The 16,173-nt window shown below is 38.5% G+C and overlaps 1 protein-coding gene across 1 annotated transcript; it reads right to left on the bottom strand.

Annotated features, from left to right (window-relative positions):
* Positions 1 to 7,105: 7,105 nt before the first annotated feature.
* On the bottom strand, positions 7,106 to 9,251 carry LOC147625174 (glucan endo-1,3-beta-glucosidase 11-like). Its single transcript, XM_086818424.1, has 2 exons — positions 9,114 to 9,251; positions 7,106 to 8,817 (listed from the first exon to the last, which is right to left on the bottom strand). The coding sequence occupies exons 1-2, from the start codon at positions 9,190 to 9,192 to the stop codon at positions 7,730 to 7,732; spliced, it is 1,167 nt and encodes a 388-aa protein (XP_086674550.1). The 5' UTR covers positions 9,193 to 9,251; the 3' UTR covers positions 7,106 to 7,729.
* Between the last annotated feature and the right edge of the window lie 6,922 nt (positions 9,252 to 16,173).

The following is a 16,173-nucleotide window of genomic DNA, read 5'->3' as shown; positions in this document are numbered from 1 at the left end:
ACTTTTGTTGCTTTTATGGAGAAACCAATGGGAACCAGACCCACAATGAAGATATGGTCTAAGAAGGGGGGAAAGCTGGAAAACGGGTCTCCAAGAGGTTGCACTACTAAAGCAATGATGGAGGCATGTATCATGTTGGGCTATCAGATATCTTGGGAGGAGCACTCTTGCTTCTTGATGGAGTAGGACAGATGGGATTTTTTTATGTAAACTCTTAAAAAAAGTTAAAATTGATAAGTAGAGGACTATAGGGAAGTACACAAGCTTTTTACTTTGTTGTCTTTTAGTGTATTTGGACCTCTTTCAAGTTTATATATATAACTCTTACTATTGATACAAAAAAAAAACTCTTACTATTGATCCCAAAAAAAAAACCCATGGATAAGGCTTCATGCATAGGACTTAATCATTAAAATCATATGCATAAAGACATACAAAAATCCCTCTACACATTCCTTATTCATAAGGGTGTGTGCATAAGGACCTATTATAAGGGTTTATGCCTAAACCCTATGCAAGAGGTCTTATCCATGTCATCATTTCTATAGGCCTATTTATGTTGTACAAAAATAAAATATTTTTTAATTATTTCTAACGTCTTTACTTATAGTAGGGTTTATAAAGATGTGGTTTACATGTATGCATATGTACACAAGTTGATATAGTATTTGTAAAAACTTGGAAGTTAATTACAATTTTGAGATAAGTGTCATGATCAAAGAGAAAGTTTATTAGATTCAATACACTATATTCTACCAAGCTTATAGATTAACTTTAGATATGCTTATTGAGAAATTGCCATGGCCTAATTAAGTTGCCCATCTTTAAGAATGTATATGCAATCCCCCCTCCCACCCTCCCCCCAAAAAATGTATCTCCTCATGGATTCCCCTTTCCACTGTTTAAAATTTGGTGTTTGTGAAAAATACCCCTTGCCCCTTAGCTTTCATTGTTTAGACTGCCAAAAAAAAAGCGTTTAATGCAAAGAAAAATTCATTGCAATCACAATACTTTAAAGAAAAAGAAAAAGAAAATGTCAAAAGTAATCACAATTAGAAATTTGAGATTTTTCACTAAGTGCCACATTTTTACATGTTTTGGTTGGAAAAAGAAAACCTTTAAAGAAAAAGAAAAATTGCATAGCAATTACAACAATTAGAAGTTCATGATTCTTATTCACTAAGAAAAGAAAAAATGCATAGCAATCACAATAAGAAGTTCATTATTGTTGTTCACTAAGTGCCGCATCCTTACATATTTTGAAAAACATTTCCCAATAAAGTACTTTATCCACATGCAAACCCATGATAGCACTTTCTTATCCTTATCCATGTTTCCCTTCTCTTAGTTAACTTAATGATACTTTTGAGTTACCAATTTTAAAAACTTCTAACACAATATTCATGTTAGAAATATGCTTATCACGATAAAACACACATTCATTGCCTTCTAATATATCACCATTTTCCTTCTAATCTATCACACCATTATTGACTTTCACATTGCATAGATGGTTAAGACTAATTTTATGATATGGTTAAGTCTTACACCTTATTTGCTTCTAAATGGGATAAATCATTTTGGTTTGCATGTGTGTGTGTGTGTGTGTGTGTGCGCGCGCGTGCATGTGCGTGCATTTGCATGCATGTGTGTGTGCTTGTACATCTGTATGTGCATGCGCATGTACATGCGTGTGTGTGTGTGTGCATGTGTGAGTGTGTGCATGTGCATATACATGCCCATGTATGTGTGTGTGGGTGTGTACGTGTGCTTATACATGCCCATGTATGTGTGTGTGCGTGCGTGTGTGCATGTGTGGGGGTGTACGTGTGCTTATACATGCCCATGTATGTGTGTGTACGTGTACATATACATGTACATGTACATGTACATGTGCATGTGCGTGCGTGCATGTGTGTGTGTGCGTACGCGTGTTGTGTGTGTGTGTGTGTGTGTGTGTGTGTGAGAGAGAGAGAGAGAGAGAGAGAGAGAGAGAGAGAGAGAGAGAGAGAGAGAGAGAGAGAGAGAGATTTAATTTTAGTTTTATGAGGCATCCTACATGAAATAGATGGTCCATCTATCCACAAGTACCAGCAGTATCTTTTGGTGAATCAATGATTTACATTAACACTTATTTAAAGGATATTAAACAACAAAAAGTAAATGTATTAACATGCTATACAATACAATTAAAATCATGACATACTAGTTCATGGCACTCCAAATTCCTTGGTGGTTTTGTCTATTGTAGGGAGAGAGAGAGAGAGAGAGAGAGAGAGAGAGAGAGAGAGAGAGAGAGAGAGAGAGAGAGAGAGAGAGAGAGAGAGCGCTGAAGTATGATGTGCCACTTTTGCAATCCATAGAGAAAATCTCAACCAATTAAGAGACACTAGTTACCAAATAATTTCCCAAAAAGATTCCCCCAATGAAAGGTCACATATATTTTCTTTATTTCTAGGTTTTCATTTATGTATATGAGACACTTTTCATTGATGTGTATATGTCACATTTTGAAAGCGCAAGGGAATAATACTAAACTTTTCAAAAGAGATTCTTGAATAAGATTTATGTAGATTGCCCACTAGACCTTGAAAACAATGAGTCAACTTGAATTAGGTTATTATATCATTTACTTTTATATATGATTTGCTCATATGTGCATGCTTGACTTTTTATATTTGCAAACAAAAAGATTTATGCTACTTGAATTAAGTTATTATATCATTTGTGTTTTAAAATGATTTGCTCAAATGTTTACCATATATATGTGCATGCTTGAACTTTAATGCTTGCAAACAAACAAATTATGCTAACAGTGCTTTCACTAAGGTGCTCTCTCTCTCTCTCTCTCTCTCTCTCTCTCTCTCTCTCTCTCACACACACACACACACACACACACACACACACACACACACACACACACACACACACACGCGAGCGCGCACGCGCACGCACACACACACAACATTAATTTCCACTCTTCTTTTTAACCTTGTCATAGCTTAGTCCTCACCAACTTTATGGAAAATTTTGAAAATTAGAGAGGGGGTTTAAGAAACAAGTCAAGATAACTTAAGAGGCATACCCTCTCTATATAGAGAGGCATACCCTCTCTATATAGAGAGAAGAGAGAGGAGGTGGGGGTGGGGGAAGAGAGAGGGGGAGGGGGAGGGGGAGAGAGGTTAGTTTAGTAAACTTTAAAAGTAGCCAAGGGTCATACAACCCACCGCTAGAGATTCAAATTACCATTATGCATATTAGTGAATGTAGTGTATGCTTCACTTCCAACAAGTAGAAGCTATAGAGAGGGGGCCCACATGTATAGAGAAAAAAAGAGTGAATATGCTCCATGGTCTTCCATCATACTTTCCAACCAACCAACCAAGCTATAGAGAGGGGCCTTGCATGTATAGAGAAGAAAACACGGTCCTCCATCATACTTTCCAACCAACCGACCAAGCTATAGAGAGGGGCCTTGCATGTATAGAGAAGAAAAGAGTGAATATGCTCCACAGTCCTCCATCATACTTACCAACCAAGATTAATAATTCATGTCCTATATAGATCTTAACCCATAGTTTCTATAGTTTTTAACCCACTTTTCAATCCCCATTATGGGTGGTATGATGAATTTATCCATCAATAAGGAGTAAGTATTCTTGGTACGTTTGTAAAAGAGTGAAATCCTTTTAAATAGTTCTTAATGCCTTTTCGCACAACCAAGATAACTTAGCATGGAAGCTTTAAATGCAACTTAACCATTAGAAATATAACTACACCAAAATGGGCACAACAACATTTACATTAGCCACCATGTCATTATGATGTCAATAACTCTCTGTGGGAATGCAAAAAGTAGAAGGGCATACAATGCAAAAAGTGAGCATATGTAGTCCTCCCTTGGTCGTGGGAAACCCCCCTTAACCCACTTCTCAATCCCCACTACTTACATTCAAGTAAGGTTGAAGAGTACTCAAACCTAGGCCAAAAAGTGAACCAAACAAAACAATGGGATGAGAAACGAGTTTTTTAAAACATGTAAATCGCACTTGTCGGGGTCTAACTAAAGATCTGATGAAAAAACCGCCCGAAACCCCCCCCCCCCTACTTACATTCAAGTAAGGTTGAAGAGTACTCAAACCTAGGCCAAAAAGTGAACCAAACAAAACAATGGGATGAGAAACGAGTTTTTTAAAACATGTAAATCACACTTGTCGGGGTCTAACTAAAGATCTGATGAAAAAACCCCCGACCCCCCCCCTCTCTCTCTCTCTTCAAGAAACATTTTTGAGTGAACTTGACACATGAATTTTTCTCACCATGAAGAAACATTTTCTTCATATTTCATCCAATTACTGCTATTTTTTTTTTGAAGAGAGGCCTTTTTTCCTATTCCAAAGATGAGGCTAATTTTTCAAAAGTTGAGCAGGCTAGAGGATGAAGCCAACCCGTCTTTTCCTAACCCTGCTCTCTCTCACACACAACACACACTCTCTCTCTCTCTCTCTCACACACACACACACACAACACACACACTCTCTCTCTCTCTCTCTCTCTCTCTCTCTCACACACACACACACACACACACACACAAAACATATTATCTTTAATCTCAAGTTAACCGCAAAGTTTAGCTCCTTGGCCTTGCATGAAAATTCGATGCGTAAGATGCATGGTTTCTTAACCCAATTTTACTGGGTACATTAACCCTATTTTTACTAGGCACATTTGACTGTTCGATTTGTATACTTTGCGTTTGCAAATTGGAAATTACACTTAACGCAATAAATATATATTAGTGGTATTTATTTTTTATAGTTAGCATTGGTAGCCTAGCGGTTGTCTCATGTGCCGACCCAAGACGTGTGGATTTTGACGTGGACGGTGCCTCACACGTTGACGAAACATGGTCGCTTGCTTATATTATCTTTTAAGTATACCCTTCATGTGTACGAAATAAGAAATTGTATTAACGTTTTAACACTCTTAGAGTAGGACATAAGTCTTGCTTCCAATAAGGATCATAATCTACCTTTAACTTTACCACCAAAAAAAAAGAAAAGAAAAACCTTTCCATTGTTTATTCTTTATTTTCATTTTTTAAAAAAAATCTTTGTGCTTGTGTTTGTGTGTGTTCTTTTATGCCGCCGTCAACAGCGAACAGGTTTTGAACCCAATACCTCAAGCATGGGACTTCAATACCTTACCACTAGGCTGTTTATTTTTTATTCTAAAAGTACCCTGACTCCAGGGCCTTTAATAAAATAAAGAATTCACTCATGCCCTTTCATTTTTAGCTTTATCAACGGGCTCTACCTCAAGTGGTAGCCACCCCGGCCTCTCAAAGGGAGGCCGTAGGTTCTAACCAACCCAATGACATTTCATTTCAGTAACTATCCTTGCAACAAAAAAATAAATGGCTTTGCTAGGCTATCTCCCCCCCCCCACACACACCCGGTATTATTATGTACACCCCCTAGGCAGGCTCTACCCTACCCTCTTCTTGAAGGCTCTTATCCTTTGAGTCAACATACTTTTTGATGTCCATTTCGAACTCATGTCTCCATAAGTGCTCTATTGGAAAAGTTTGTTGAAATGTATATGATGATTAGGCCTTAGAATGGAGCCATTATGAGTTGTTTTTGCATGTGTCTGTACTCCATTGATTGTGTCCACCCTGAACTAATTTGAAACAACATCCTCCTCCTCCCTTTTCTCTCAAACATAAAAACCAACCAACCCATCACACCCCCTAATTTTTCTATGCATCCCTACCCACCCGTATGGATCCTTCTCTCAGACACACTCATACTTACAAACGAATGATTGCATGCACACACAACGAGAGAGAAGAAGAAGAAGCTCTTTTAACGTCGTAGGAACAATCCCGAGAGAGAGAGAGAGAGAGAGAGAGAGAGAGAGAGAGAGAGAACCAATGTGGGATGGCTGAGATTGAGAGTCCAAAATGAGGTGTCACAGGGAAGTCAAAGTTGTGAGTACTAGGGTTGCAAAAAGATGAGCTCAAGATTGAAGCAATAGATTTTTGGTGGCCTACCTCAAGGTGGCAACATTCCAAGCAACATCACCTTTGTTATGAAGACCAAGTTTATTTATGTGGTCTTTTTTGGGAACCTTAGTGAGAGAGAGAGTGTGACAATGGACAGGGAGAATTAGAGGGAGCCAGGAAGAGAGAGCTCTAAGGAGCTTAGGTTTAACCTTACCTCTCCATTAATTAATCAAGGCCAATGAGGGCCCTAATTTATTAATGGAGGGGTATGAGTGAAATAGGTGGGTATGACTCTTCAATGTCAACTAAAAGCACTAAATTACATGTTCCAAAATGAGCACGTTTACAACTTGCAACTCAACCAAGATCTATTTGCAATTTGGTAGCAACAAGGTTGAATTCATTAGTTATATCTAAAGCATAGGATGTGAGGACAATGCTTTCTTGGATTTTTAGGATAAGGAAAATGCCCCCTTACACACCCCAAAAAAATGACAAATCTAACAATGGACCCTTCAATTGTATTTATCGTTCTTATTTTGTATTTCAAATAATAGTCAAAGCTAAATAGTGACTTGGCTAAACATCACATTCCTACACATAGAAAGCCAGAAAGAAGAGGTGAATGCAAAGGAGTCTCCATGAAGATCTCATCCACTTCTTCATATAATTTACAACAATCAGGCTACACTAACTTGGTTGACTAAGCTAGCAAGCTCTACCCCAAGTGGCGGTGTACCAAAGCTGCCGGCGTGCAGGTCCTAGATTTGAAGCAAATATTTTCATTTGGTTACTACTTTGATGTGAACCAAGTTGCACCATTAGCCCATTCCACTATGCTGCTTTTAACGAACATGAGGCCATTTCAACAAATATGTAGCCATGCCACACCAACACAGCACCAATACTTTTTGTTTCATAATGGCTGATCATACCACACACTCGCATGTGTGTGATTCAATGCAGCCTCCAAAGTATGCACTTAATTCCACCAAGTCTTCTGGGAATACTTACATGATGTTCAAAGCACAAAACAGGTTCTGAAAGAATTTTGAATAGAGGGAGTAAAACCATTTGAACAAATTCACAAAGCACACGTTGTAAAGCTAGGCCATGGTAATAATTGATAAACTTTTTGGGACTGTTACAATGAACAAATAATATCCCCAAAGGAAAGTGGTGCATGGCGACGGTGCAATAATCTATACCACATACATCCATGCAAAGGAGATAGGGGCCAAAGGATAAGAGGACAGCAAGAGAATTCCAAGTTTGTTTTAGCTGCAGATGTATTTAAGAGAAATTAATATACACTGCAGTAAAGAAATGAGGGGGGGAATGAAATGAGAACCCATAATCTGTCTTCTCCAAACACTACTGGTTGAGCAATGGGGTGGTAGCAGACCCCTGACTCTGTAACAACTTGAAAACAATCCCACTGATCGTCTCTTGAATCATCATGATGTCAGGTTTTTGCACATTTTGCTCAAACCAGGAGCACGGACCGGCTGAAGATCACCACAGGAAAGCCTCAGTAGGTTTCATTGCTATTTTGGAAAAAATCAATATATTCACACAAAACATGCCTGCACATGCCCTTGTACACATATGCACACACTGCACATGCCCACACTCTTCTACGTCGAGCCCCAAGTGCCCCCAAAATGACAGTGAAAAACCAATGCTTATTGACCTCCAAGATCAGTGAATTTTCAGCTCCCATCATAGATTTGACAAACACAACCATGCAAACAGCATACAGCCGATCTTCAGTGCCCAAGATACTCTATGATAGTCTGCGGAAGACGATGACTGTGAAAAATCAAAGCTGTACACCTTTGTTCCATCTGGCTTGAATAGCCCATAATGTCTTTCTGATGCTGGGCCTGGTTTCAAGTCCTCATTAAAGAGTGCAAAGAGATACACATCCATGCTTATATTGGGTTTCAGAGGTGTTCCCTGGCTGGACAGCAAATGCTGGTACAAGTTGGTATGGTAGGCTTGAGCATTCTGGAGAGACGCCCCTGCCTCATCAGGATCACCTGCTGATGGCCACCCAGTTTCCGACACTAAAACCGATATATTCCGGTAACCCAGAGCAGCAATTGCGGAGTAAACTGCATCCAACTGTGCATCAAACATGTTACTGTATCGAAGCCCTGTGTTGGGATCCACCACACCTGGATTGGTTTCAAAAAGCACATATCCCAGTGAGACTGTCCCGGGATTATCTTTGTAGGCGAAGAAGGGATATGCATTGATCATGAAAGGGGCCCCCGTTTGAGAGAGGAACTGCAAGATTGGCTTTATGTAGGTGTTTGCAATGGCTGGGGTAAAGGCCCCAGTGGAGGGCGGATACGAAGAAGAGAGAACGGCAAAGGAGTGAGTAGTTGATACCATTATCTTCTTCTGGAGGCCTACAGTGCTCAGAACAGAGTAGATGTTCATCATAGCAGGGAGAACATAAGACAACTGGGTGGTGTCGGTGCCAGTGAAAATTTCATTGCCCACCACTATGCCGATGATATCCGTGTTTGGATAGTAGGCTAGGATGTTCTGCTGAACCCAAGTTGTTGCAACTGCCGGATTTGAGAGGCCCGCAAGGTCCTCATTGGCTACGCCAACCAGGAAGGAGATGTCTGTGTTGCTAAATGTTTTAAGCACCAAGGGATCTGTGTCATAGAGCTTGGCCTTTTGGATGGAGATGGACTGAATCAAAGTCACGACTTCTGCTGGAGCTGGGAGGTTGTTGGCCACCTTTCCGTAGTTGATACCAAAGGACACAGCGGAAAGAACACTGAAACCAGGACCTGCAAGGGATTAGTGAGAAAATCGTCCTATGGATCATCAGTTTAATGGGGCACTAAGCAAGCCCAAAAAGTTCTCTCTCTCTCTCTCTCTCTCTCTCTCTCTCTCTCTCCCCCCTTGCTGTACACACACACACACAAACAAGAAAAAGGATGGGAATTGGTAGAGAGAAACTCTCTCTCTCTCTCTCTCTCTCTCTCTCTCTCTCTCTCTCTGTGCCCAGCATGCCTGGGCACGCGTGCACACACACACAAACAAACAAGAAGAAAGAGGATGGGAATTGGTAGGGATCATTTACCTGAAAAGGCAATGAGCAGCAGCATGACCAGAGCAGCCTCCAGGAACTCATCATGCTTCCACATTCTCATCATTGCCATGGCCAAAGAGAATCAAAAACCAAATGGAGAAACACCAGAAGATAGGGAGAAAAGGGGGCTAAGTAGGCAAAAAAAGAGAGGGAGAGAGATTATGCTCCTTGATTTGGCCTTCCTACTGTGGCTAATCTTCTTACTTTGTCTCTCAAGCCATCAAAAAACAATCCCTCTTAAGCTAGAGGTTAAAAAGGCTAGATATTCTCCCAAATTCTCAACGCAGCTGCTTGCCTCTCCTGGCAAAATCAAACCCTTATCATCATTGCCATTTGCATGTAATCATTGATATGGGCAATACCACTTTATTGGCATGATTTCCATGTAATTGGCTGTCCTGGTTGTAAGGGGTATCTGATGAATGACTGGTTGGCCCTTCTTATGATACCTGCGGATCCACGATCATGCTTGGGGGCCTGCTTACATCAAGAATCATATATATATATATGCGAGTGAAATTAAGAAATAAGAAAATGGCTACCTTCGTTCAGCTAATGTTGGATTCTCTGTCAAATGGCCCGGGCTGATTCAAGCGATCCTCAGCAGCCAGAAAGAGGCAAGGGATTCTGCCCTCCACCTGCTGCAAGCGATGCTGCTGCAGACGATTTGGGATGCGTGCTTCTCCACAACACCGGCATTCACAGGAAGATCCAGACGCATCACTGCAGCAGTGTTTCGTGGACTCGCTCACAAGCGATACCGCAGTGAAGATTCCCTCTGATACGCTATCCTTCCAAAGGAAGTGAAGGATAGAAAGGGCTCTGTCTCACACACACACACACTCTCTCTCTCTCTTGATACGCTATCCTTGCAAGGGAATTGAGGAAGCGAAAGAGTTCTCTCTCTCTCTCTCTCTCTCTCTCTCTCTCTCCCTCCCCCTCCCCGACTGTGCAGTTTTCACGTTAAGCAGAGAATTTGATGATTGCAAAGTTGTGACAAACATTTGTATTATTGCAAAGAAGCGATCCTCTCTGCAGGTTTCTGCAGAGGAAGATCCTCGGAGTATGGGCCAAAAACATGGGGTTTTGTGGGCGCTTCTGCCACCTGCCCTGTGCCGGGCCTGGGCCCTGGACGAACAAACATTTGTTGCTTTAGCCTTTAAGAGACTAGGGTGACCTCTAAAGGCCTGTTCTCGCGCTTTCCAAGGTGTACACTGTAGCTTCTGCACTTCCCTCGCACAGGTACTTAATTTATTTATTCCAGTTCTGAAATTTGAAGCCTCCATACCAGTGTTCGATTTTAAAAAAAAGTATTTTCCCAAAAAGTGAAAACCCTTTATAAATTGTGAAATTATTTATAAAAGAAAATCTTGAAATCTGAAGGAAGGTTTTTGTTCAAAGGAAGGTTTTTGTTCTATAACTTCTCAAAATCTGGAGGTACCTTCAAGTTTTAAATTTGAAGGTCAAATTTGAAGGTACTTGATAACTTACATGGTTAATCGTCATGTTAGTTATCCTATCTTTACTCACACTTGGTGTTCAAATAGCTAGGTTTCAATGAGAATCCAATTGGCACTAGACCATTGGTTAAAGTGTGGTCCAAGAAGGGTGAGGTTTTGGAGTAGCAGTCACCCAACGGGTGCACAACTGAAAGCCTAATGGACGCTTGTATTCAGCTTGGATTTCAGATCTCATGGCAGAAATCTTCCTTTGTTTTTGAGGATGAGAGATGGGCACTGATTTTTGATCTTTTGATAGGATATGAAACTGTAAATGTTTTGTATAAATAGATGTGGGGGTAAGATACTTTGATGTAAAGGTTTTCTGTTGGTTTATATATATATATATATATATATATATATATATATATATATATATATATATTGATCCCAGAAAAAGGCATCTAGAAGGTTTTTTGTAAACATTATGTTCGATTAATCATGTTAGTTAACCTATCTTGACTCACACTTGGTGTTCAAATAGCTAGGTTTAAAAGGCATGTAGAAAGATTTTCATAAACATTATGTTCAAACTTCAAACTTCTTAATCTTCCAAGGAAATAAGGAGATGGATGGTCTTATGCTCCATGTGAAGCTACAAGAAAAATGGGCTTTCTTTTTCAAAACGAGAGTCCAAAGGTCAAAATTTTATGAAGCATGCACATTTGACATTAATGACTCATTTTTGGGATGTACTTTGGAAGATCTAATTGTGCATTTGTGAATTCTTCTTGGGGATTTAGATTGTAATTAGTGTTAAGATGAGTGATGCTAGAGTGCCAAGTCACCTAGTCAAAGTTATCCACATGAGCTATCAAAGCCTTGTTGTACCTACCTCATATAAAAGGGGTCACTTTTAATGAAGCAAGCTCTCAAGCCTCTTTATAAGTACAAGTCTTGAGCTTGAAACCTAATTATGCTTGAGTCTAAAGCTTAATTAGTTTAGTTTATTCATCATGATTGTGTTTAGGTATCATCCACCCTAGGTTAGCTTAGCATTAATCACATTGTTAATTAGTATAGGATTAAGTCACCCTCACCATCACCATCTCCATGGAAGCTTGGATCCTCAAGTTTCAACATGGTATTAGAGTCAGGTTTAGGCTTCCCACTAGCTTAGCTTTAGCTTTCTTTAATTCTTCTCAACTTGATTAATCACTAATATCAACTTTATTAGCTTAATCACATCATTAGTGTGCTTAATCCATATCTTATCCTCTTCTCTCTTCTTGTGGCTGATCTTTGAGTGGTCGATTCTCTTCATCCTCTCAACCATTGCCCACTAAACTTTGGCCACATCTTCCCAACTCCAAGTCATTCCTTTAGCTTGGAGATCACGCCCAATTTTGTTCACGTTGAAGCTTAAATTGCTGCCACCCTATTCTCTACAAAAACACTTCAATTAGCATGTGTACTTAAAATTGGTTCAAGCCCTCTTAGGGCTAGCTTAGTTGGGTATAAGCTCTCCACAAATCAAATCTTGACCCGTTTCATCCATGTGAGCGAACACAATGAGCTGAAAGCTAGTCGCTAATTTAGGGTTACCAAGTCATTTTGGGCTAGAAATCTCTAGCATGATAATGGCCCTCATCAAGCTCTACAAGCCTATGCAAAACCTCCCATCAAAATCACCGTCCGTGAGCTCAATTTCATCCTCCAACCTTTAGCCTTGTTAATCATTGTGTTAAGCTCTTAATCACCTATTATTAGCAATCAATTAACAACAGTTAGCAAAAATAGCTTATAGCTCATCAATTGGGGTTGTTCTACTTTTGGAAAATCATCATTTGCACCAAAATTCATTCGCATCCTACTACACTACATGATTTTCATAGCACCTTGTCTTTTTTCACTAGTTTGGTTTTTTGAACTAAGCTTGATTTCATCATTGCACTACCACTTGTAAAAGGGATAGACACTACCTAAGTACTAAAATCAAGGCTCAAGGTAAGACCCCCTTCTCATAATGGAGCATGTAGAAATTATCTCAAAATTGAATGGGGTGATTGTCATTGATTAGTCTCTATAGGGTGTCTCTATAGGGAGAACTGCAATGGCAGTGGGCTCACCATCAACCTTCTATATATACACAATATATGTCAAATGGGTATAGGCACTCATGGTGTTATTTTCCCCTATGGCCCAATTTTGTACGCACAACTATTATTAGCTCCCTGGGTTATATTTTGAGTACAATTCTCAAAATACTCATGTCATGAAAGTGGGAGCTACATGCATGAGGGGGGAGATTGCACCTAATTGTGTGTTGATGGTGACATTTACTTTATTTTCTTGCTCTATGCTATGTTCTTATCTTGTTAATTTGATTCAAGTCTATAGTTTAATCCTTGATGCATAAGTGAGTTTGATTAATTCTTTAAGAAGTACATGAGGTCCCGTGGCAGTGGTATCAGAGCTATGGGTACTTTCACTTGAAGAATAGGGAAAAGCTTACAAAAATCCACATGATAAAGAAGACAAAAGTTTAAGAACTCTTAAACAATAGAGGATAAAGAAGACAAAATCTCAAGAACTCTTGGACAAAGGTTAAATGGTTCATGGGAATCTTGTGGACCCTTGGATGGAGATTTGAATCAAGGGTATAGAGAGATTTCCACCCTTTTTTTCCAAAATCAATCAGCATAATTGAAAACCATCTTTCGCTCCACAAAACCACATTTTGATTTCTTCGCCCTCTCCAACATCCAACCACATTGATGGAGTGAGTAGGTTCTCATCTTCATCCTCCTAATTTTAGAAATTTGAAAGCTTCTCAGTACAAACAACCTATATTGGATGGTGATGAGGGAATAGCTCTTCAAGAAAATTTTCAAAAAAAAGAGAAGCAAAGTTGGTTTTGGCTCGCTGTCTCGGCCCTTTTTTTTGCCAAAATTTTATTCTCTTTCTTATCTTTGCGCAATCACCAACGCCTCCCTCCCTCCCTCTCTTGAGCGGCTACTACTAGTGATTGCTCTTTTTCTTTGCTGGGTGCCATCATCCAGTAGCCGAGATGGGTGGTGCAAACAACCATGCCCTTTTTTACTGTCGTCATAAGAAAATCTTGGGTAAAGCTTTAAAAAGCTAAGTTTTAAAAAAATACTTAAAAGCTTTATAAAACCTTTAACATAAAGGCCTACAACCAAACCCTTCATTTCTTCAAAGAGGAATAACTTCAAGGAGATTTTCAACAACTTAAAATTTTCATATTTGGGGACTCATCGGAAATTTTAGAAAATTATTCTTGGTGGGCAAATTTAAGCAAAGGGTTTCACAACATCAATTTAAAACATTTCTCAAAGTATTCTGAGGCCTAATTTTTGACATCAAATTGGGGGCCAATTAACTTCAGCTACTCAAAGACATTAAAACAAACATCTCTTGAGTTTTCTATGGCAAGTACATGCCCGCCTTTGATACTACGTGCGAGACGGTCTCTTGGCACTTGTGGATTTTTCTTCTCACACCACCAATTGAATGAGCTTTCGACTTCTTCCGAATTGTGGATGAAGTATTATTATTATTTTATCAATTTCCATTTCTACATTTAAAATTTACACCTTTTATTTATCTACATCTCTCTTTCATCATGAATCCTCTACCCCCAACCATTCAAGACAAAATTCAGTCACTCCAAAATCAGATTCTATTGAGAAGGAGTTGAGAATGGATTTAGAGGATAGATTATCCTGTAAGAAGAGGCATAGACATGCTAGTGATGCATCTTTAGCCTTTGATGGTGATTCAGAGAACTGTGCAAGCTACTCTTAGAGCTCATCAAGAGTCTAGGAAAGAAAAGAAAATTAGCAAAGCTTTTACCTTTCAAATTTTGATGGCAATAGGGATTATTACACAATACTTGCTTGACTCAGTCAACTTGTGATGATTAGTTTTTGAGGGAGAAATTATCTGAGAAGGACAAAATTAAGTGTGCTACCAATCATTTAGTGGATAATGCTACATTATGATGGAACGTGACTAGAACCAATAAGAACAAACCAAAATCTTGGAGGAGATTTTAGAAACTCATCAAGAAAGATTTCTTATCCTCACAATATAAAGCTAGGGCTAGACAACAATGATTTATCTTTAGACAGCTTGAGAAAGAGAATATATCCGCTTATGTAGATTTTGGAAAACCTTACTACAAATATAGGTAATTGAGAAAGCCCGCACCAAGGATCAAAGAAGGAAGTTTATAGCAGGTTTGAAACCCATAATTCGATCAAAAGCGAATATGTTTCGACCACACCCTCTTGCCTCAGCTATTTCCTTAGCCTTGAATTGTGAAAAGAAAATGGTTTTCCCAAAGAAGTAATGACTCCTCAAACCTTGACATCAAAGTTCTTGAAGCCTAAAACCTTTCCAAAATTATTTGATAAACCCCTCAATGGCAATAACACAGGTATGGACACCAAGGTTGATGATTCACAAAAAACAAGCTAATAACGATGATTCAAAGAAGTGTTATAGGTGTAACGAGATTAGAAATATAGCATCGAATTGTCCACGAAAGTCAAAATATATTTCATTTGGAATAAATATAATCGATGTGATGAAGAAGAATACCCTTACTCTATGACGAGTATTCCGACTCTTAAGGTAACATATTCATTTCATTTGATTATTTTTTGAATAAATTTTATTAATACTTTTTATAAATTTCAAGGAGAGTTTTTATGCATCAAAAGCAGAACTTCTTGGAGGAACTAGCCCTTCCATCTTGAACTATGCTTATATCTATGTATTAGTCTTGTGGTATGGGACACAAAGATTAATCCAATGTGAAGGATTCTGATGCATAATTATCTCTATATTTATGTGGGATAATTTCTAGTGGTATAGGACATTGTAATTTATTACAGATAGAATTCCTTAAGCAAGCGATTCCACTAGCATTTGGGTGATCCACCTACAAACTTCTATTTTAAGTTAGATGGTAGGAAGGTCATGATGAGTAGATGTCAGAACTCCATACAAAGTATTGCTCCCCATATCTTTGAGAGTGTGGAATCCTTAAAATGAGCCTCTGGCTATTTTTGATGAAATAAGTTATGTTATGGCTATTTTCCAAGTATTTTTAAAATTTGTTATGGTTATTTTTGTAATGTTGAAGTTTAAAAGTTCCTTTTGGTTGTTATAAGTTTTAGTATATTTTAACTAAGAATATGAGCATTAGTATGAGTGAGTATAAGTACAAGTTTTTTAAATATAAATATATTTTAACTATAAATATTAATATTAATATAAAGAAAAATAAAACTATGATGATTAGTATTAGTATAAGTATAAAGATATTTTTAACTATAAGTATAAATATAAAGAAAACTGAAACTATATATTCAATAATAAATATAAATGTAAGTATGAGTTTAACTATAAGTATAAAGATAAGATTAGTGTTGTGTAAGTACAAATATCTATAAGTAACACTCATTCTCATATTGTATCTTACTCTCCACCATCTTGCCTACTCTCCTTAAGCTTTCCTAGCACTCTCCCTCTCTACAATGGCTCCTTAGAATGCCTTTACTGAGTGGATCTCTAGCACTCAT

The sequence above is a fragment of the Cibotium barometz genome, chromosome 24 (genome assembly GCF_041138505.1).
Source record: "Cibotium barometz isolate CiBa-2024 chromosome 24, ASM4113850v1, whole genome shotgun sequence".
Classification (NCBI taxonomy): domain Eukaryota; kingdom Viridiplantae; phylum Streptophyta; class Polypodiopsida; order Cyatheales; family Cibotiaceae; genus Cibotium; species Cibotium barometz.
Note: the sequence above shows the minus strand (reverse complement) of the source record. Positions and strands in the feature narration are given on the sequence as shown.

Bases quoted from the DNA above. Each gene is read 5' to 3' on its own strand.
- LOC147625174 (XM_086818424.1), bottom strand. From the start codon at position 9,192: ATGGCAATGATGAGAATGTGGAAGCATGATGAGTTCCTGGAGGCTGCT. The intron at 8,818-9,113 runs GTAAATGATCCC...AATCCCTTGCAG, and splicing joins GCTGCTCATTGCCTTTTCAG to GTCCTGGTTTCAGTGTTCTT.